The sequence below is a fragment of the Thamnophis sirtalis genome, unplaced genomic scaffold, assembly GCF_051295495.1.
Source record: "Thamnophis sirtalis isolate CommonGarterSnake01/CBP01778 unplaced genomic scaffold, rThaSir2_p1.2 scaffold_1, whole genome shotgun sequence".
Lineage (NCBI taxonomy): Eukaryota > Metazoa > Chordata > Lepidosauria > Squamata > Natricidae > Thamnophis > Thamnophis sirtalis.
The window spans coordinates 89200048-89224348 of NW_028261381.1; the positions used below are offsets into that span (position 1 = coordinate 89200048).

The following is a 24301-nucleotide window of genomic DNA, read 5'->3' on the forward strand; positions in this document are numbered from 1 at the left end:
AACTAAATACAGAACTTCTTCTCCTGCACAAATGTATTCACAATTCATTTTCCCTCCAGCAAGTCTTTGCACTATTCTCCTATTCTCTTCCTTTGTTCACTTCCAGTGATAGGCAAGCTGTCCTTTTCCATTTCCTAAACTTAATTTGTTCACAGCCTATCAGAATTTAGTGCAAGGATTCTGAAGTTAATCAATGCAACTGGAGGAAAAGGAAATGCACTGTAAAATATTGGTGCTTCCTCATACTGGTAATATAACACAATACTGAAAATGGTCAGAAGAGCCTAGATTTTTAAAATTAGTAAGATTTGTTCCAGTTTATTACTGATAAGGTATTTTCTATTAGCATTTATTCTCAAAATGCAAAGTAAAAGAAAATGAACAAATTCTGTCATCAAACATGTGACCCTTTTGTACTTTACATGTAGTCTTCATAAAATAAATATTAGAGCTACTTACAAAAATATTTCAATATAATTTAGAAAAAAACATATACTGAATGTATTTGACTTCTGGTGACAAGGCATGACAAAAAAATGAAAAGTAGGTTACCTTATTCAGCGTCAATATTATTTACATGATCTCATTTTCTTCTTCACTTAACCCTTACCTCAGGAACGATACTAAATAGATTTTATTCTTTTTTTATCAGAAAAAAGTATTTTTTTAAAAAAAAATGCCTTAAAAACAATCCTAACATTTACTGAATTTTAATAATGATCAGTTTTGCAACATTTTCAAGCTGTAAACATATATACTCCTTGACAGAAAACTATACATCGAAACAACATGGATTTAGCAATTTTATCAGGACAATGCCAGTAAGTAGATTTCAGCAAGGTTGGTTCCAACTCATCTGTGATAAATGAGAAGATAAGGCAATCAGTGCACACCATGACACTCTGTGCAGCTAGTTAGACACACTTCAAAACTATTCAGGTGTGCGCACAAGGCTTATGAGTCTTACATAGTTGTGGGGGGGAATGTCTCAATATAAACATATCCTTCATAGTGGCCACCAGAAATGCAGGATCTGTTTTGTAAGACAACCTCAAGCAGATAAAAATAATAGATGTTAACAGTTCTACTCTGGAAGACACCATTCAGATTATGTGTTTTAGCTGGATGAAAAAAAAAAAATCTCCTTTCATTTCCTTTTCTCTGTGCAGTTCCTATTCTTGAGAAATGTCTGCAAAATTCCATCACACCTTTATGGGGACCTCTTTGGGTTTCTAAAGGAGAAGGCTTTAGCCCCACTGGAGCCAAGATATATATCCAAGGAGTATTGTTGGCCTTGTACCAGCGATTAAAATCTGCAAAAAACTACTGTGATCAGGTGAGTTATCCCAGTTTCATTTTACTTTTCCATTATTAATTATGCTACTTATAGAAAGCTGTGGACTTTTTGATAGGGAAATATGACAAGCTGTACAATATATTGTGTATTTTATAAGTAGTTGAACTGTATATTAAAGGTGTTATGTCTTTCTGTGTAAGGAATTATACAGCTAATGTTTGAATGCTGCACATTGTGCACTAGCAGACAAACTATGGAAATAATTTCTGCTTCTTCTGCATAAGATAACTTATGTTTGAGTACATGTACTTTTTCATAATTTATATTTTTCTAGGAGTTAATGTTAACTAGACCTGAAATATACTTCACATTTTTAAAAAAATATATGCATGTAAACATAACCAAAATTGGCTTTTTCCCCTCTTTTAGTTGTTTGCTCTGAAGGGAAGTCTTCAGTGATTTGCAAGTCAGTCATGATAGACTTGTAGGGATATAGAATTCATTTAATTTCTATATACAACAGGAAGCATAGACAAAAAAACTCACCAATGTAGTTAATTAGCATTTTGGCTGTAGTGAATGTCTATATTTTTCTTAACAGTTAGGCCCATATTTCAATGTCTTTCTCTGTAATGAAGCTGAACTTAAATGAAGCATGTGTGCCCCTTTGGTAATGCTAACCTTATCATGGAATGTGTGTGTGTGTGTTGTGTATCCATGTAATGTTATATTTTAGAAGATATTTGAAAATGCAAGGCAGGGAAACTGGTCAGAAATAAAGATTGCAACTTAAAATGAAATTTACAGTAGATTTCAGGCCATGCACTAAACATGATTTAAGCATGCTCTCAGTCTTCATAAGGGATGGGTGAGCAAGGGGAACAGGCGAAAGAAGGTATATGCTTTTTATACAGCACCTCCTGCTGTTTAGATCCATAAAGGGAAATGAGCATTTACTTTGGAATAAATTATTTTGTTGTTGAACTAATAGTGATCTAAGCTAGTAATCAAAGATATGGAATATATGAGTATATCACAAACATTTGGTTTCACAATGCTGGCTTATAACACTGTGAATTAAAACAAAACAGAACAAAAATGGTTCCTTGTCTTTAAAATCATTTTTTAACCAGTTAAAGGGTTTTTTGATGCAAACATGAAGGACGGTATATAAATGCTCCAGTGTTTCCTAAAATGAGATATGTCCCTAATGTAATTCAATGTTTAATCACTATTATTGTAAAGTAAAGTTAATAGTGAACAAATGGTATTTGCTATTATTTTCAGTGTTTATATTCATAAATACATTCAAACATAATTCTACAGCATAATAGCAATTTTCATGTATTTTATATCTTTGCTTGCATCAAATAATTTCCATAATGATATATGGAAAGCATTTTAAGAGTGGGATAATATTTATATGGAAAGAGGAGCATATGGTCAAAGGACTATGCATTAATTTTTCTTTTAGTCATATTTGATAGGTTAAAGTTAATAATAGTAAATGAGTACATTTCTTATTAGATTTATATCTTAGCTTGATCTTAATAAACAAGGGTTGCATACATAATCTTCCCCCCTCTTTTTATCCACAAAAACAACAACCCTGTGAAGTAGGTAGGGAAGAGAGATTGAGTAGCCCAAACTCACACTGCTGGCTTGCATGCCTAAAGTAGGGCTAGAATTCATAGTCTCCCACTGCTAAAGTGGCTTTCAAACATAAAAGCCCTGTGTAGTTACATATTTCCACCTTTAAAGCTAAAATGATAGAAAATTGGCATAGTTGTACTTATGTTTATTAATTACACTTTGAAATATAACTCCTCCTCCTGCTTTTCCTTATCCCCCTTTTTATATTTAAAAAATAACCAGCAGATGAGCTCTAACCCTCCAAAACATTAGCTGCATTCTCATATACTTACAGTTACTTTCTCCCATCTAAAGTTGTTTATAATTCTGAAAATCATGGGATCTTCTCACAAATATGCTAAAGGACTGTAAAAGAAATCAGCAAATTTTTCATTCCCATAGAGTGGGGTTTCTGCTGTTGCAAGTGTGGTTGGACTACAAACCACTGTCAGCGTGTATTAATATTAAAAAGAGCAATCTGCAGATATGGTCTGCCATATATCAATAGCTCATATTTTGCTTGTGAATGTAAGAATCCAAACATGGCACAAACACGGTGCATCCTGCAGCTTACAGGCTGTCCTATTATCCCCATCACAACTGTGTTCTTGCCAGAAGATGTTGTGAATGTTCAAATCAGTCACTCCTCTTGAATAGGAATGAGGCCATGTTGGCATATGTCAGAAGCATCTCATCAGCACATATGTGGTATATTTTCCTCATCTTTACTAAACTAACATGTGAAATCACAAAACTTTAATAGGCAAATTGTTTCAGGGGGATGTTATATGATATACAGCTGCTATGATATTACAACAGCAAGATGTGCCTGTTTCTCAGCTGAGGATTTTACTTACCTGCACCTGTCCCTATTTTATATTATCTTATATTGTAATTGTGTCTATGTTAATTAAAAAGCCAGAAGTATTAAAATATTAAATAGTTCTTCTATTAGCTGTGCTTATTTTTTGATAGAGGTTTTGATTGCAGATAAAATATGATACTGATGGTCACATTAAAATGTTTCTTCTAATAACTTAGTCAACCATGACACTATATATATATATGATTTTTCGTAGAGGTCTATCTGCCAACAATAATATGTGGGTTTGAAGCTTATTGAATCTTATCCTTTTAGTGTAGAGAACTGAATGAAGTCAAAACATTCAGTTCTCAAAAAACTCAAAAAGGGCACAGAATCGTGAGTGCTTTTTTACTGAAATACAATGGATTAATTGAAAGAAGAAAATAGGTTGGGAATACTTGTTGGGAAGGTTATATTTCATTCTCTGAGGGCACTAGAAGACAGTTATTCTCTTCCCCTTGTTTTAAACACAGTCATTCTATACATATTTTATATTTTAGTAACCATATGAAGTAAGAATGTTTTGTAACAATCTGACTGAGGTACTTGATTTGGAGGAAATGAACTTTAAGACTATCAAAGATTTCTGAGAATAATATGTATTTTCTTGAATTGCTAAAATGGAAAAATATTTGAAGCTGTTTCTTTTTTTATTTGTGCATCTGATTTATATTAGAGATAAGATAACAAATGTTTTTATTTAACTACAGTCTTTACAACACACCTTGCACCTTTAACAAAATATATCTAATGCATTTTCTGCAGAAACGGATTCCTACATGACAAAATTATCTAACACTATGGCAGGAATATTAAAGTCCATTAGTAAGTGTGGAAAAAGCATAAACATGAAAGCAGTTAACACTTCCAGTGAAGGGCTTGTCCTATCTCATTAGCATTCTTGATATGTAGTTGTGCTGTTGGTGGGGGTGTTGAACAGGAATGCCATTGTGCTGAGCCCAGTGTTTGGGGACAAACACTGCTGTGGAAGGAACGTGTGAAAAGGCCACGGTACTGTCAGTGAATGAGGAAGGCTGTGTGTTCCCTGTGCTTCAAGCAGGGAAGCTGTCATTCAGAACTCCAGCATAGCTAAACAGAGGCCACAGAGAAGATTGAAATACCATTTTAAATGATATTACTGGTTTGTAATCATTTGTGGTTCTTTAGAATAACATAGTGAATTAGTTATGTCTGTTACTAAACTCAAGGAGATACTCAATATGGGCAGGGAGACACAAAGAGGAATGCAGTAAAAGATATTATTGTTGCCATTTTGTACCCCTTGAATCGGTGATAAAAAATAGCTTTACTTCTTCAGATCAAAACAAGTATTTATTATGGGATAATTCCCCCCAAAGTTATATTAAAGTTTATGTCCTTCCTATTTTATATTACATATTTGGATACCATTCGGCATGACTTAAAAAAACATTTAGGAAGGAAAACAAAAATAGACTAATTTATGTGAATTAATGTATTAGGTTATATATTTTTTAAATGAATCTAATAACCCCAAACTTTCTTAACTGAAAAATATTTTGATTTGCTGTATTTTCTCTAACAATAGTGACATTATCTATGGTCTCACAAGCATCACAGGAATCATAATATTACAATTTTAATTTGCATATAAATTATTTCTCTAGATTCAATTTTTACATTAATTGACATTTAATCATGCTATTATTTGCAATTATTGTATTTAGATATTAGACTTTGGTAATATTGGATAGGCATACAGAACAGTCTTCATAACTTCCTTTATTTGAAAGTGTGTCTATGATATAATTACCAAGTAGGCAATCTTTTCTATGAGCTTTACCTAAAAATATTATACTGACTGTGTCAGTGTATAGCATTAAATTATGTGTTATTCAACATTATAAATATTTGCTTCATTCTACAATTTTTTTCATAATAACTACTTCCTGCTGAAATCTTACATTAAAATTTCTTGAGCACTGCCTATAAATTCACATCACTTTACACTATTTTAGAGTTTTAGTAAATAGTTGCTTGAATATAATTGGAGAAGGAAGCTAAAACTGAGAGGAAAAGAGATTATAAGGAAATAGCTTTGCAACTGATTATAGTTTTTAAACCTTTTCATTTCAAGCAATGCTTTAAAACCCCTAAAGGAAAAAAATCATATTCAAATGAACATGCTATTGAAGGCTAGCAGCATTCAGATTTTTCTGCAAACAGTATGTGAAGACAGTTGATATATTCCTAGACTCTAGTTAGGCTACAAGAATCTGCTATTGAAGAAACTTTATAACTAGATTTCATATAGCCCTATGGTATAGTATCATAAGCTCTTATTAAATTTTTAAATTATATTTCTCTAAATTTATTTAGAAACTTATTCCTCTAATTTTTCATTTTTTCATAGGTCCCATAAATGTTTTAAAAATCTTAAGTTGTTTATAGATGTGAATAATACCTGAATATTTCTATGTAACCAAGCTGTATTCTAGTTATTAGAAGTATTTTAAAAACCTTAAACTTGGGTCTTTTCCAAAGTGTCATGCCTTGAGCAGGCCTAACATCAGTTAAATGAAGTGAAAATTGCATTCTTGTCTTGATAGAGATGAAAATGGATTTCTGGTCATGAAATAGATGTAGTTGTCACTTTTTAAAAAAGGTGTCAGCAGTTTGCTTCAGCATCAGAGGTGCCAATTCAGTGTGACAGTAAACTTGTGATCTGAGCAATCAATAAAATGCTTCAATAACGTCTGCTTCATTACACTTATAATAAGAAGCTATAGATCTGTGGCACATAAAATGTTCATAAAGAGGATATGTGAGGGCTGGCTGTAATAATTTTTCTTAGGAACACAGCAAGTGCAATGTTGCCATCTAGAGTTGTGGATAAGCAATTTTTCTAAGAGGAAAATCTCTGATACAGTAATCTTTGCTAATTTAAAAGTCTGTTTATTTTTGTTGATGGGATGTTTGAGAAACAGGTTTTTTTTAGTTGGCTGGGATTTTTTTTGTCATCAAAATATTTGTTCTTGAAACATAAGGCATTCTTTTTTGGATACTAATGATACGTGTTTCTGAAATTTCTTTATAGATCCTTGATTTGGTTTTAGATAAAAAGGTATTTTCAGTCTTACTGCTACGATGAAAATATAAATTAGAAACATTTTGATTAACCACAAAGAGAGCCATATAAATTCAGTAGACAATCCTCAAAATATTATTGCAAATTTTTAATTAAGATTTCTATAATATTTTGACTTGATTTAAAGAACCTTCAATTCCTAAGCAAAGAAAAATATATAAACAAATATAACTAAGAACACAAATATTCAATTGAGTATAATTACTTTCATCATTATATCTTTTCTTGCAAATAACCCATTTGATTGTCATCAATTGTGAACAATTTTTAACTTTGCTAACCATGAGTGGACAATTATAATGAAATATGGATCTTTTAAGTGATACGTAAAAATGTGTATCAAGGTATATACATGAGAAAATCTTATGTATATACATTTTTCTTATAACTATATCTTTTTTTCTTCTTTTCCTTTTGTTATTGTTCCTCTGTTATTTTTATTAAATAAATAAATGAAAACAAATAATAATAAACTAATATATAATAAATAATAAACAAATAACAAACTGTATTTGGCAGTGTTTGTACAACACAGTTATAAAGTATAGTTTACAAATCTGTAGTAGCGAAGCTAACATAACTGCTAAGTCAACACAAGTTTACATGGCGTTTTAGTGCAGCGTGCAAACAAATCTAGTCATAAGCAGAAAGCTTAAACATGGGCAGTTGAAAATTGTTAATCCTCTTGAAAAGAATAACTGTATTCAGAAATTTTCTAACATATTTGGGGGCGGGGGCAATACTGCTGCTAACACAACCAGTAATAAATATGTGTGGGATATTATTTAGTTATTTCTTTTGTCATATTTACATTGCCTCCATCTCATAGGCAAGTGACTCTGGATGGTGCACAACAAAGCTAAAAATGATATCATCCTCATTAGATTCTGTGCAGAGTACAATGGGCAGCAAGGAACTTCCATTGGTTTTGATCATTTGCAGCATCTTCAGCTCTGTCCCAAGAGACATTAATAAGTTTAAGATCTTCTTTAAGTATTTGGCACCAAGTTTTCCAGTGTGGCCTTGTTTCCTTTTTCTTCCAGGAAGTATGCAACATAGTACAATTTTTGGATGCTGGCCACATATGTAAGATGTGGCCAACAAACTACATTCAATGAAATGTAAAACAAATATTAATATTTAACTTCCAGAAAGTTAAAAAGTATGTGACCAGCCCTACTTCAGGGAGAAGAATGTTCCATAAACGAGGAGTTGCAGAAGGAAAAGCCTGTTGCCTAGGATCCACCAAGTGAAGCACCTTAGCTGGATATTTTTCAAGGGAAGCCCTTGTGCCCAAGTGCATTACAGTAGTCTAATTGGAGATGTTTAGGGCAGGAATGACTGTGAGTAGGACTCCTTGATCTAGGAAAAGGCATAATTGATGCACAATAAGAAGTTGAGTAAGAAGAAGACTTCCCTAGCCATGATTGGCACCTTTTCCTAGGCAGCAGTCACAAATCTAGGATTATATCTAGTGTGTGCATGGGATCTATTTGCAGCAAACAGAGCAATGTGACCCTGTCCAGCATCAAAGATGGTATAGTCCTAGAAAGGGCAAAACTCCAAACCACTCATCTAATCCCTCACCACCACTAACTGTGAATCTACTCTAAAGAAAGGAGGCAAGCAAGTACAACACTGTCCTATTCTTTCCCAATTCTCTAAGTCAACCCAGAAGATAATCTGTTTTATTCAAAGTCTGAGCAACCTTGAAGCTACTGAAGCTACTAAACAACCACCTGCTCCTCAACCACATTCTCCAAAAAGAGGAAAGTTAGGTATTGGATGACAGATGCTAAGCAAATTTTTCCACAAGCCCTGCAGGTCATTCTCTAAGCCCCCTATATCCAAAAAGGCACATGTCACCTATAGAACCACAGGGAAACAATCTGCAGATGCAATAAAAGCAGACAAGTGCTGACACTTCACTGCAATTATCATGATAAGATAGGACTTAATGGTTCTAGCCCATTTTCAATTAAGTTCATCCAACATAGAACACCAGCAATGCTCTAGATGTTTCTTTTCTTATTTCAACTGCCTTAACTCCACTATGAAACACAAAGACTGCTGGGATCCATAAGATGGGAAATGTTGTGTGAATGCCCTTAGAGAAAGAAGGGAAGAGATGCTGCTTAGGAAACAATCAAACAAAAGATATATGGAGCCATCAGTTTAATAGTGAGAGAAAAAAACTTAGGAAGGACACATCCTAATGGATCAAACAGTTAAAATGAGAGGCAGGAAGATTGTGCCTTCAGACTTGCAAGGTGCTGTTAATGAAGCCTTACAATAAAATAGAATTGCTATATATATATATATGCTGGTCTTGTTGTATTTGGGTCTTTTCCCGTGTAAGACTCTTTTGAGATTGTCTTGGCGAAAATCTACGAATATATATACAATTTCTTTTCGTAGATTTTCATGGGTGTAGGTATGCTGGTCTTGTTGTATTCGGGTCTTTTCCCATGTAAGATTGAGATTGTCTTGGCAACGTTTTGGCGTTTTCGACCAAAAACTCTGCCTGAAGATGGCAAGTGAGACCTCACCGAAACATTGCCAAGACAATCTCAATCTTAACCCAGAAAAGACACGAATACAATAAGACCAGCGTGTATGTGTGTGTGTGTGTGTGTGTGTATAAACAAACATAAACAAACAACACGTAACATAAAAACATCTTCCATTCCGTACAGTGTGTCGATTGGTTGCAAGGTTTTGTCATCCTTTCGGTAGTCATCCCTTAAATTTTATATAAAGTCACATATTGTCAATCAAGTATATTTGTATACATTATTATTATAATACTTCATTTGTTTGACTGTCACTATTATTTCTTCATTTTAAACAAGGTATTCTAAATATGGATTCATTTATATTTTATTAATTTGTTACATCATCTTCAACATGTCCAATAATAAGTATTATTTATATCCTATTTTAAATCTTTCTCTTATTTGATGTTGGTAACATTGTCTAATAAATTTTCAATTCTTTATTATTATTATTTTAAGTAGATCCCATGTCCTATAAAATTGTTTATCTTCTTTTTCTCCAATTTCATATGTCAGCTTACTCATTGTCACACATTCCATTGCTCATATCATCAATCTAATATATATGCATACAGTTATTATGATTATTAAACATTCATTGAATATAGCTATTATTACATCCTTTTTATGTGAAGCATATTAAATTTAAAGTAAATTTACACTTTGTTCATATTTCTCTGCAATTTTTTGAGCTCTATCTAAAAGTTTCATCATTGTTTCATCAATACCTTCAACTCTCCCCTCCATTCTTTCTGTTCTTTGTTCTATAATCCCCAGATTCTTTTCAATTCTTTCTGTGCTTATTAGGACTTTTTGAATTTCTAGCATAATTTTTTGCAAAGTTATTTCCTCTTCTTCTTCATATTGCTCCATTTTTCCAGGTTTAAACACTGCCACTAGGAAATCCAAGGCCTTTTACTAGGTTTCAAATAAATTCACTATAATCTTTCAAGTCAAAGCTTTCTCTTTACTGCAGTCCAGCTACTGATAATATTCCAGAAGAGCACCTATGTAAACAAACTGTACTCTTTCCACTATTCTTTCAATAAACAAATTCTGAAGTCTTGAAGCATGAGATATACATCAAATATAAAAAAACAATATTTCCAAGTTTCCAGCCTCTAGATGACAGTATTACTTCTTTTTCCTCTGCTTTTAGTTCTCTCTTTAAGCTTTCTTTGAGTTAAGAAAAAAAATGGTTAAAAAGGACAATCCTGCCATGCCTTGAAGAAAAGATAAGAAAGGAATCCTTAATCCACAAATACAAAAAATGAGAAAAAATAGAAGAAGAAGAAGGGAAAAGGAGATCAGTCCAATTTAAAAAATAAGAGCCGTTTGTAAAAATTTCATCCATAAAAAGGAAACAAAATTAAAGAAAAAAAGATAATGCAATAGTTTTAATTCAGGCTAATCTGCCCCTTACTTTCTTCTGTCTTCAATTTTAACTTTACTCTAAATCTTTTTGGGTGTTCTCTAAAAGTAAATTTTATCTCACCAATTCCAACACACTCTATCTCCTGCTGAGCTTCCATTCAGGGATCTGTCCCAACCTTATGCAGCTTAAAAATGGCTGCTTCTCTTGTAGCCGGCAAAAAGAGCTTTCTCCTGGATCAATCAGGGACTTTGCAATGTCCCTGAGATCAACAGGACATGCTCTTCTCTATCACCGTCTCTTCGGGATGGTTTAGGTCCAAAAGGACCGTCCACCAACAGAGATATCAACAGCAATCCTGGAGCTCCAAGATTGCATGTTGTGTTGTAGTGACATCAGCCCCACCTTCCAGAATTGGTTCATCTTGTCATGTTTTCTGTTTGGCTTACTTGGGAGGTCTGAACGTTTGCATAGGTGTGATCCAATCCAAGCCTCAACTTCCCTCTTATTCCAACAGCAACCAAGGGTTCAGATGGACCATACAGCAGATCAGCAGAAACAATCCGCAGCTCTCTCTGAAAACCATGGGGATCCATCAGTTGTTGGAGTCAGACTAATCTTCAAACCAATCTGCCTGTAGGGAGGCTGTACCCCTTACAGTGGATGGTGGTAGGGAGATACCAAAAGCTCCTCCAATTTCAGGTCAGATAACCATTGCTCCAATAGGAATGCCAGATCCAGTGTATGACCAGTGTCATGGTACTGATGAATTCCTGAGCTGCCTCAGACCTTACTCTCAGTGAAGGCAGATTGAAATTCCTCCACTCCTTGACTTGCCTGGGGTCTTGGCTGATTCCAAATGTGAAACCCAGCTGGACATATCTCAATAAGGGCACCTCCCCTTCTGGGTCCAGCTAGGTCTTAATAATATATACCTGGTTATCCCTCTCATCAATGATTAAATCAAAGATGAGAGAGGTCTTATTACAGATTGACCTGGCCTTTGGAAGCAGCAGCTGAAATCCAGGACCTCTGAAGATCTGCTGACTGGGTTCAGAAGTTGAAATCAAGGAGCTGGACCACTGATAAAAGACATCAGTCACATGTTCTCTGAGAATCTTTCCCTATGACTCTTACTGAGATGAAGGAATCAATTCAGAGTAGGAAAACCCACCCTCTACAATGAAATACCTAACTGGCAGATGGAATTGAGCCAATGTGGTTATCTTGTTCATCTCTGGAATTAGCAGAGGGAAAAAGGGATTCTGTTAAGAATAGTTCCACAATAGTCTATTATGCTACTGCTACTCCCCGAACCACTGCCGCCATCTCCTAAATTCCACAGTCCTGATAAGCTTTCCAGATTTAAAAAAAATACCAGAATGTAGTTCCTGAGAATTCCTGGCAGCAATCAACAAGCTCACACTGTCCAAAGGATATACGGGCAGCAAACAGGATTGCAGATGCAGCAAGAGGGACTCAGGATTGTAAATGCAATCTGCCCATTTCTATGGCTAGTGCCAGGCCCACAAGCATGACAAGCCCTGCAGACATAACATGGTGCAAACATTGCCAATTCTCCAGCTCATCCTCCAACATGCTCTTTTCTCTCTGAGGAAAGTCAGTGCCAGGTTTATGGGCATGGTAAAACACAGTTTGTCCTTCAAGACCTCTGGCTCTTCCAACTGTACCAGCCTCCAAAACCAAGGGGTGGGACTCATCCTTGTCGCATCCTCCAGCCTGCGCCTCTTGCCTCCAAGCCCTAAGCATGGCCAGCACAAGTCTACACAATAAATGCCATAACCACTAATGAACACAGCTGGCATGCCCAAGAGCACCATCTTCTCAGTTCTTCCAGTTTCTGCAACCTGTCCAGCCTCCAAAATAATCAAATCTCCAAACCCAGTATCAGACCAGGAAGGTGCCATTAATAAAAATGGAATAAAACTCAGTCATCCAATGGAAGAGACAAACCATTCAAGGCTTTCTGGCAACTTACCGGAAATGGAATTTCTAGTACTTTATCCACTAGGTATTCTGGAGTGCACCTTACTAACAAGATGCATGAACATCTGCCTTCATAGTTACATTATTCACAAACAGGATGGTCATCCCAAATTTAAGAAGATTATTCTAAGAATCCCTTCTATGTGCTGCTGTGCCTCCTCATTTTGGTATATGTGTTTTTTTTAAAAAAATGTATGTATGTGGGTTTTCTGAGAGGGATGAGCAAAGAACATCAGTAGTTTTGTGTGCCAAGAGTATATATTGCCAGCAGGATCATATAAGATATGAAAGTTATCTCAGTTGCCCAGATAAAGCAAGCTGGCACCTATATTGGGCAGCAGTGATATAAGCAGTTTATCACTTTAGTGTTAATGGCAAAATCATCAACTCATGTGTGGGAAACAGAAATGGTAAACCATTCCTGTATTTTTTTTATTATGAATGGATGAAATATATAAATGGAGAAAATCTGTCTATGTGGTGTTTAGTAATCAAAAATGACTTGAGGCTCATAATCAACCACTTCTAAGAAAAGGAAAATTAGGAAGTATAAATTACAAATAACACAAGTTATGTGCAGCATGTTTAGGTTTCATTTTAATTTACTCTACTCAGTAAATCTTGGAAATCATTTCCCACCAATACAGTAGATGTGTGTTTTGTATGAGAGTGTGTGCACATACATACATACATACTTGTATATGTGAGTGCATGTGCATATCGATATGCATATACATTGGCCAGATTCTATGAAACAGTAGAGTCAGAACAATAAATTAATTAATCTTAATTGAATTATTAATTACAAATTATTGATTACTTGTCCATAAAATAAATAAAAAATATTTTCCATTATGAAGGTAGAGGTTGAGTTGAATTTGATTCCTTGTGAATCTATGAATATGCCTGTAAATTTTCTTAGTAACAATATGCAAGTAGCATGCCATTGCCTGTTTGAGATTTGTTTTCAATTTCTGGTTTTCCCACAGCTCTGATATTTCCAGAGAGGCAGTTTTGTCTAGTAGTTAAGGCATCAGATGGGCTAGAAAGTGGGAGACTATGAGTTTGAGCCTCTCCTTAGCCATAGAAGCCAGCTGGGTGATTTTTGAGCTAGTTATTCTCTCTCAGACCAACCCATCTAACCTGGTTGTTATTGTGTGGAAAATAAGAAGAGAAAAGAGTCTTATGTATATTTGCCTCCTGGAATTATTTATAAAAATAAAGGCGAGATAGAAACAAATAATAAAATAAAAATAAATGATCATTCAGTAAATACAGTATAAATCTATGCATTTTCCACACTGAATCAAATGACTCTTAGTTCCAGTACTTATTATTTTCCTCTTCATTCATTGTGAATTTGTATGAAAGTCATAGATGAGTAAAATAAGAATACCGTTGCCCCATCCTCAACTTCTTGTCCTCCATTTGTGGGTCTGCAGAAAAGAAGGAGGAAATGGCATTGCTTTTACCTCCTGAAGAATAAAAAAAATCTAAAATAAAAAATCTAAAATATCCTTTGATAGAGACTATCCAATTATCTGAATTTTTCTAGAATCTTCACTTTGAAGTGGTGGTGAGAAATTTGTCTATGTCTCCTGTATATCCGGTTCCCATTTTCATATTTTCAGTAGAATTTCTCTTTTTAAGCAAGCTTAAAATAATCCTCCAATTATCAAATGTGTATAGAAAAAGAACTTTTTCTTTCTTTGAAGTAAATGTGCTCTATATCCTTTTATAGTCAAACAGTTACCAACATGAGGCACATGATAGATAGATAGATAGATAGATAGATAGATAGATAGATAGATAGATAGATAGATAAATAGATAGATAGATAGATAGATAGAACATCTGTAAATCTATAACCATTGTATAGTTTCAAAGAGTTATTTTTTCTTTTTTCTGGAATTAAAGTGTCACTAAATTTCTGCAAAAGAATAAATAGCATTTGCTATTTTGACTTTGTTTCTCAAAAGATGACTGTTAATGGGATGCAATGCCCACACATTGCATTTATAATGAAGCTAAAATATGTTATTTGCAAGTATCAATCTGTTCTGTAGTCTAAATAGCTTTTACTGATATTAATTTAAACTTCTGATAGGCACAAACATGAATTTAAACTTTTTGATTAAGTTGAAAATAAATTACTGCACTTTCAAAATTTAAAAATAATCACAAAATTCTCTTTTAATCCTTGAAAGAAGCATTTGACATATTTCGTTTAAATTGTTCAACCACCCACAGGCACTACTGCCTCTGACTCTTGAATTTAGAATAAATGTTATGGAGTTAAAGCAGCAAAGTGAAAGAGTGTGCTTGATAGATTCTCTGAGTAATTTCAACACCCACAGGTATTATTTGTAAGAAAACAATCACGCTGAGTCGTCAGCTGGTTAGAGAGGGCAGAGTAGTCCATCTTCACCTGACATGCTATCTGTTCTGTCAACACTGGGTGCACCTGGCTTGCCACCTACTCCTCCCAAAAGAAAGCTCACAAGAAGAAGTTTGTGTAAATGGACAATAGTGTATACAGTATATCTGAACAGTATAGAAGCTGCATTGTAACTGAGGAAAGGAAAGGCAATTGGAAAAACTGTCTGAGGACTGATGAGCATTTTGCACCTTCTGCTTTAATTAGTGTTACCTAGTGTGAAGTACTATTCAAGTACACTATTTCTGAACTCTGAAAACAAATTAATTACGGGAAGGAAGGTGCCAAATGAAATAAGTTCAGTGTTTCTATTCCTTTGAGTAATTGTTTTTGTCTTAAATATGCAACAATTTAATGGTAATTTAAAACTTTAAAAGGGAGCTCTTCTAGAGAGCATTTGTAGAGGCTCACTTCAGATGTCTTTTAGAGTTTAGGTTTGTCTATACTGAGTACTGGTTTTATTCTATAGCATTTTCATTGTTATTATTTTTCTTTATATTACGAGCACATGAGAATCTGTGTTTGATTGCAGGAAGGTATAAATGTGATACGTAAATAGATCAATAAATCAACATTCTAGTAATTACAAAAAATGGTTTAATGTGTGAATTTGGGCTATAGATGTCAGCAATTTGGAACTGTCGTCATGTAAATCAGTGGCATTTACTTGATATTTAATAAAATTTTAGCATGACATGTATACCTTGAATTATAATCTATGGATGAGACTCTAGAAAGAGTGCAGAGAAGAGAAACAAAGATGATTAGGGGACTGGAGGCTAAAACATATAAAGAAGGGTTCCTGGAACTGGGTATGTCTAGTTTAATGAAAAGAAGGACAAGGGCTGACATGATAGCAGTGTTCTGATATCTCAGGGGTTGCCACAAAGAAGAGGGATTCAAGCTATTCTCCAAAGCACCTGAGGGGGGACAAGAAGAAATGGGTAGAAACTAATCAAGGACAGAAGCAACCTAGAACTAAGAAGAAACTCCCTGACAGTTAGAACAATTAATCAGTGGAACAACTTGCCTTCAGAAGTTGTGAATGCTCCAACACTGGAAGTTTTAAAGAAGATGTTGATAACCATTTGTCTGACGTGGTGTAGGGTTTCCTGTCTAGACAGGAGGTTGGACTAAAAGACCTCCAAAGTCCCTTCCAACTCAGTTATTCTATTTTAAATTGATAATGGAGATTAATGGAGATTGTAGATATACTGTTGTTTTGTTTAACTGCCCCATTGAACTTACATGTATGGATGTGACTGTATTCCAGGCAAGTATAATGTGGATTGGGCCTGGAGAAATGTGCCTCCAGTCCATCCCTATCCGTCCTTTAGCCTGGTGACTCTTAGCTCAATCTATGTTACAGGAATGGGGAAAATTGAAGGCAGGAATGCTATGTATATAGTGTCTTGAGCCATATATGGTTTTGTTAGTTTGATTGTCCCTGTCACCAAAGATAGCTGGGAAAAAGAAATCATGTTTTGGATGTTGAGAGTTTAAATGTGTTGGAGTGTATGAAGTTAAGAAAGAAGTGAGGAAGTGAGAAGACAAAGTTAGGTTGTAAATGTGAGAGAAAAATTTAGATAGGTTAAACTAGAGTGAATGGCAAAGAAGTTAGAAAGTTTATTATCCTACACCGAAATGAAAGTGTTCTTAACTGAAATGAACTGTGATTCTAATTCACATAATGATTTCAAAGATTTTAATGTGACTGATAAATCTAAGTGAAACGATTGTTGGACACTTACAAAAAATGTGACAACTTTAACAATTTTAAGGAAGGTTCTTTGTTTGCACTCCCATGCACTATAAAGCAGCTATTTTAAATACTTTGTACAGTGGTAATTGTTATAGTCTTTAGATAAGCATGCTACATAAATAGATTTATAATATTTAATAACCATATGAAATTTTATAAGGTACAAAATGTAGTCATGTATTGAATCTCATCTTTCCCTATAGCATACAAAATCCATCCAAAATCTACCCTAATTCACATTCCATGGTGATATCCTCTTATTTTTTATTAAAAAAGGGGCTATGTACTGTTCTGATATGAATGATGAAGATAGATGGGTGGGACTCCAAAAACTAAAATTGAATTATTGCATCCAGGAAATCCTATATAGAAATATATATTTCACTTGAAGAATCAAGTACATGGTTTGAATCTGCTCTTGGTACACATTTTATGATACAGTAAACCTCAGGTGATGATGATGCAACAAATGCCTTTTTTCACCCATAGATAATGTGACAGTTATACCCAATTTGGAACTGTCAAAATAAGTCACACTAATCCAGCCTTCATCTGTAAATTGAATTTTTTAATATGCTTTATTTGAGACTTCATTTAAAATTAGTCTGGAAATTCAGTTAGTGGAAAAATTACTATGAAATGCTGTTAAACTGCCCTTTAGAGTTTGGAAAATAGATTAAATTGGCAATAATACTAGCTTCTGCCACTGTTTATCTGCTGCCAGTGTAAGAAAACAATATATGACCTATACTGTGAGGAATACCACTAATCACATTATCGCTCATGGACAGTGATTGGCAACAAATAGCATCGTGTATGCCCTGTTGTTTTCCTTTACTTCTCTATTACAGCGCTGCTGCAGCTATATAATATTTTAAGGAGGTCTGAGGCAAATATTTGAAAAGTTATTAAATTTTGAGGATGTTCTGGAATGAAAAGGTATAATGATTATGGACAGACCCAGTTAGGTATGCATTATGTCATCCTTCTGAAAGCATAATGTTGTTACCTCATTGTTACCAAGACCTAAGCTGGTTCTCCCTAAATAAGTGTTTGTTTTTTCTTTGGCTGAGAGGCGTTATTCCTACTATTCAGCAAATTAAGTTGTATTCTTGGACAGCAGTTGTTTGAATACAAAGTAGCATTAAAATGTTGAAGGATAGCATTGTATGTTACGCATCCAACAAGGATTCCCTTAGCTAGACTGTTAGAATATTGGCAGAATATTATATTTCCATTGAAATAAGATTTAACAGGAACATGAAAGGATTATGTGTAGAGAATGTTGGAATTGCACCAAGTTTCCTCAGGCGAGCCTTATTTCTATTTGGTTCAGTTTGGACAATAAACTAAAACTATTCTTGGGAACATGAGAACTGAAAGCATAATTAAGGTAATAATACATTCATAAGCACAGATAACTTTATTGCATGAAATATGTAATATCATAATTATGATACGCAGCAAGGTAATAAATATTTGAGAGTGTTTGCAAAGTGCAAATATTTGATTAATGTGAGACTTCACTACTGTTAGTTTTTGCAGTTTTTGTATTAGCATACTCCTCCAGGTATGTTGTTCTGTCTACTAGAACTGTTTTATGATATAATTAAATTTAAATTACCATGTATATTTAAAATAAGTTTTAGAAATGGTTGACAAAGCAAATGGAATTTAGCCACACACTACTGATAATATCTATCAATCAATAAAAATGGTGTTTTCTATTTTTTTTAAAAAAACAAGCCGCTTTTAGAAAATAATATAAATTAGTTTTCAAATTTTTACTCACTTCAAAATATAAAATTATTTCAGATTTTTCACTGGATTAATCACTGCTAAAAAAAACTATAGGCATTTTATTCTTTCCCCTTGGTGCAAAATTATTGTTTATACTACATTTAGTTTTCACAGATTATTTTAAATAAATTGTACATGTAGGAGAAAAACTGTGTTGAAAGATATTTTTCTTTAAGGTAGACTTTTATTTTATTCATTCAACATCTTATAAATAGATTATATATATATACACACACACACACAAACACACACTGTGTATGTACATGTATGTATGTATGTATGTATGTATGTATGTATGTATGTATGTATGTATGTATGTAATGGTTGTTTGTTCAAAATCGCTAATCTCTGAAAGTTCTTCACTGATTGCTTTGAAATTTTGACACAACGTTGCATTCAAATACACGAATATTTTTATATAGTTATATTATATAGATGTCACACCTGTGACAGGTAAAAACATGATTTTTTGAAAACCAGCGCCTCTGGTAGACGTAAAAGCAACACACGCTATACTAAATATTTCATGATTCCATTTCCATTTCAATGTCTCCGATTGCATTGTTATATTGAATTTTCATAGATTTCGATTTTTTTTCATTTTGATTTAATTATTTTGTGTGACATTGCATTGGAATTGAGTTGTGTCGTTTACCATAGTGTTCATTTAGTGAGTATAGTATATTCGGAACAGTTTGGCCTCTCTCCAGCTTCGTCCCTACCGTCCCTTTATGTGTGGCTGGGCTGCGGCCGCACCCTTTCCCCTTTCCGCCCCTCCTCTGATGAGCTTCAGCCATTTCCGCCAAGGGGAACCGAAGCCCTTTGGCCTCCCCTTCCTCTCTCTCTCCTCCCCTCCCACCGGCCTTTGCTGTCTGTGGCGGGGTGCCACCTGCGCCATCCCTTGCCCCCCCCGCTCCAGAAGAGGCGGAGGCAGAGCATCTCCTCAGCCCAGCCAGCTGTGCACACCCAGCTATGGCCTCGCCAAGATGGCTCTGATGAGGCAACAGTGGCGGTGTCAGCCTGAGGTGCAGTGGGGCTTGGGCAGCCCCTGGGTCCACTGTGGGGCAGCACACTGAGGACTTCTCCTCCTCCGAGATGCTGAACGTCTCACTCTCCCGGGCCGTTGATTTGGGGGAGCCCGAGCGCAGCTCCTCCGAGGAGATGCTCAACAACTTCCACGAGGCTGACAGACCCGGCACCATCTCCCCCAACCAGCCTCGCCTGGCCCAGCAGCCCTGAGTCCTGACCAATGGCAGCACCCACCTGCCGCCCCACTATGCCCAGACTGGGCCACAGCAACGCCTGACTGGGTACAGCTAGTGTATGTATGTATGTATGTATGTATGTATGTATGTATGTATGTATGTATGTATGTGTGGTGGTTTGAGCTCACATTGCTCCTGGAAGCACGAAACCTGAAGATGACGAATGAGACTTCATCGAAACATTGCCTAGACACTTCAAATTTTACGCGGGAGAAAACCTGAATAACCAAAGACCTACATACTAACACCCGCAATATATATATATATATATATATATTTAGTGTCACAACCCCTGGTATGCCCCAATTATGGGAGGAAGCTAACTGCTTCCATTCTCTGTCCATTGGCTTGTCACAAGAGACCATCCAGACAGAAAGCCCAATATTTTTACTGTGCAAATGCAACACACACACACACACACACACACACACACACACACACACACACACACACATATATATATATATATATATATATATATATATATATATTCTCTCGTAGATTTTCATGGATACAGGTATGCAGGTCTTGGCATATTCGGGTCTTTTCCTGTGTAAGGTCGAGAGTATCTTGGTGACGTTTTGACAAGGTCCCACTCACCATCTTCAGGCTGGTGCCTTTGGCTTCGTGCTTGTGCGAGCAAAGCGTAATCGGAGCTGCCGTCTTTCTATAAAATTGGTGGGGTGTGTGTGGAGTGCTGGCTTTGTTGCTGTAAGCGGGTTGGTTGCTGTGTTGTTAAATCTTGATTAGTTGATGTAAATTATATATAGTTGCATTTGTGAGCCAATAGACAGAAAAGCGAAGCAGTATGCTCCCTCCCATATTTGGGCATACCAGGGGTTGTGACACAATACACACACACACACACACACACACACACACACACACACACACACACACACACACACACTGTTTATATGTATATATATCACCTGCAATCATGGTTTTAATTATGAAAATTTTTATATATGCAAGTAGGGAGTATGTTTGTGTTTATTGTAGTTAATAAACACAATATGAAATGAAAACGGACAAAGGAAGAAATGGTGGGAGATAGGGGATGAGCCGTTCTTGAAGAAAAGGGATTGCAAATTTGAGGCCTATCTGCCTTTCAGATCTCCTTGTTTTATTTCAGGAGCTAAATAACCATGACTTTGGGAGATTAGGTTCTGGCTGCAGCTTCTGAATGCCAGACTAATCTATAATAAATACCTCCTCATCTGTATCCTGATCTTCGATGAGTGTAGACCTGACCTGTATCACCAACATCTGGATGGTTGAGGAATGGGATATTTCCCTTTTGAAAATGTGCCCATCTAGGCTTTAGATTTGGTGTCAGCTATGTTCACATGCTAAGGAAGAAGTATTTCTTCTTATTATAGTAGTTCTGTTCTGTAGATAACCGGATCTGAGGCTTTGTACCACTTTTCCTGCTGTGCAGCAACATACTATACTGCTGGATTCATTGCTTGTTTGTCAGCAGATTTCTGTTTTCTTTTGATGCTGGAGAACTTCGATCTGTATTCATGGGGAAAGAGCTCAAAGGTAGCTAATGAATTGAAGGACTCCATGTCTGTGTGCTTGTTGTAGGTCACGAAGGGTTCAGCTCATGTTGGGGGCAAAATGTTAGATTTGGTTTTTGTCTCTGGGCAGATGAAATATGATCTGAGGATGGAGAAAATTAACATTAGTCCCTTGTCATGTCAGATCACTCTTTGGTTGCCACAAAATGCCACTAATCTCTATAAAATTACCCCAAATTTGATGGATCTACTAAGAGGTTCCTGAGGAGCCTTCCAGAGGCAGTGGTGGGCAGTTCTTTCAAGATTCTGACTGATCTCTGGAATATGAAAGTGCTGCAGCTCTTGATAAGACTAAACCTAGTGGCCTTTTCCCTGCACTGTGATCTGCGGGGAATGTTCTTAGTATACGGATGTTTGCAGTTCAGAGATTTTCTTGGACTTATGGCTTCTGCTGAAAAAGAAAATGGAAACCATGGCCAGGTGGATATTTGCATAATTTTATTTTGTGTGCTAACTGCAGCCTTTCCTGTATTGAGACACTTGGAGCCAGTTTGACTGAACTCGCATATAAGCCATACTAAGTAAAAAAAATAAGGAAAATAAGGAAATGAATAGTGAATAAAAATAAGGAAATTGAATTTCATGCATGCTGTTGAAGTGTGAATATGCCTGTTTTAAAGAACATGTGTGCATTCTCAGTGCAAATTCAGATACTCCATTTCCTTACCTTTTTGTAATTGCATCATAAAATTGCAGCAGCTATGCGATAAAAATATTGCATATTCACCAAATGTTGAACCTTGTTTCAACATGTGCCTCTTTATCTTATTTAAGAAAATACTTTGTGAAGTAAAACTTTAATTTTCCCAGATCTTCCTTCCTTCCTTCCTTCCTTCCTTCCTTCCTTCCTTCCTTCCTTCCTTCCTTCCTTCCTTCCTTCCTTCCTTCCTTCCTTCTTCTTTCCTTAAGGTGGCAGGGATATTGATCCCCCACATCAGATTCTCTACCATTTCCTGCTGGGTGAAATGAGGGTTACTTCCCTTATGCACTATTTAATTTGCAATCCATATAGATTGTGTGGCACTGATCAAAGCAAGATGGAAAGTACATTATACACTGCACATAATGCATACTGCAAACAGCAAATTGGGTCATAATCACAGCATGGATAACTGATGCATATGTGATTTGCTTCATAATGGTTACAGCTGGAGTACTAATTATAATTTTAGAAGCAGACACCTTGCCATAGCCCCATAAGAAAATGCAGTGACAGCTGAGATTCAAGGGTCATGTTCAGGCCTGTTTGGGTTTTTTTGCGAAAAATGAAACATTATCAAGAACAGTCTGAAGCCAAATTCCTCAGGCTACTTGGTTATTGGATTAAAGTGCTACGATGAATTTATTGTTCTCTTTTTAAGTGTACATGTAGACAACTACGGTAGATGAAAACTGCTTGTAAGACAGAATTTCAATAGAGCTGCAAAAAGGAGAATTTCCCTAATGCCATACACTTTGAGAAGAATCTCTTTTAGATATTTTATACCACTTACCTATAAACTTTGTAAATTCATTTGGCATATGGACTGGATATTTTTGCTGAAATTTCTGTTCTAATTTAATAGCATTTCATGTGTTAAAGAATTTCAACATGGCCAGTATATTTATTTGAGCCATTTTATTTATAAAAGCCTGCAGCAGAAAAGCATAGCACTCCTGGATTGAACTTGTATATTTAATTCCCATCTTTAAATGACCCACAGGCAAGGGGCTTTCATGTTCTCCTGAAGCCCACCAGTACAGTTTGTTTATTTATTTGATTCGTGTGGCCATCCATCTCACCTGACTGATTCTGGTTGATGTACAGCAATTTAAAACAACCCAATAAAAAGGTTAAAAATCAATATAAAAACATATAAAACTTCAGAAACCACTTAGAAAACTGAAATAAACATCCCAAATGGTCACATCTTATTTGAAAATGAACATTTTTATGATAAGTAATAAGTAAGGTAACATATCTATCTGTTAAGGAAAGCTGGATTCCATAATTTTTTTAGGTGTTACCCTAAATTGATTTGACTTCAAATCAATATATACACATACATACATACATACATACATACATACATACATACATACATACATACATACATACATACATACATACATACATATATATATATATATATATATATATATAAATATATATATATATAATGCATTCTTAAGCTTTAGATATATTTTACCGCCAAATTACATAACATGAAACTTCTCTCAATAGTTAGTCAACCTGCCCTACATGCAATCTGCTAATCAGTTAGAATATTTTCACTTTTAATCCATCCATTAATTTCCATTGAAGATGCCTACTATATGCCTTTCTGAATGTGTTTAATAGGCTAATTGGATGGTAGTTGCAAGGAGAAGAATTTAATCCCTTCTTATAGATGGGGACAATGATAGCTAAGCCGCAGTCATTGGTAGCTCAGGCTGTTTGATCTATAAGAGGCTTGCTAAAATTGGGGCCCACCAGTCACCATTCCTTTTTATCAGGTCAGAGAGAATATAATCTCTGCCTGGGGCCTTCCCCATTTTCAGACCAAAGCAAGATAATTAATTTAAGATCATGAGTGCAAAAGAAGCTGGAAAAATAGGA

The 24301-nt window shown here is 35.2% G+C and overlaps 1 protein-coding gene across 2 annotated transcripts in view; it reads left to right on the top strand.

Moving 5' to 3' along the window:
• DCDC1 (doublecortin domain containing 1) overlaps positions 1-24301 on the top strand; it is a 265682-nt gene that overhangs the window by 59487 nt on the left and 181894 nt on the right. For both annotated transcript variants that reach the window (XM_087718678.1, XM_087718686.1), the window contains exon 8: positions 1170-1336. In XM_087718678.1, the coding sequence (XP_087574804.1) occupies positions 1170-1336 (167 nt within the window). The remainder of the gene's footprint in view (positions 1-1169; positions 1337-24301) is intronic.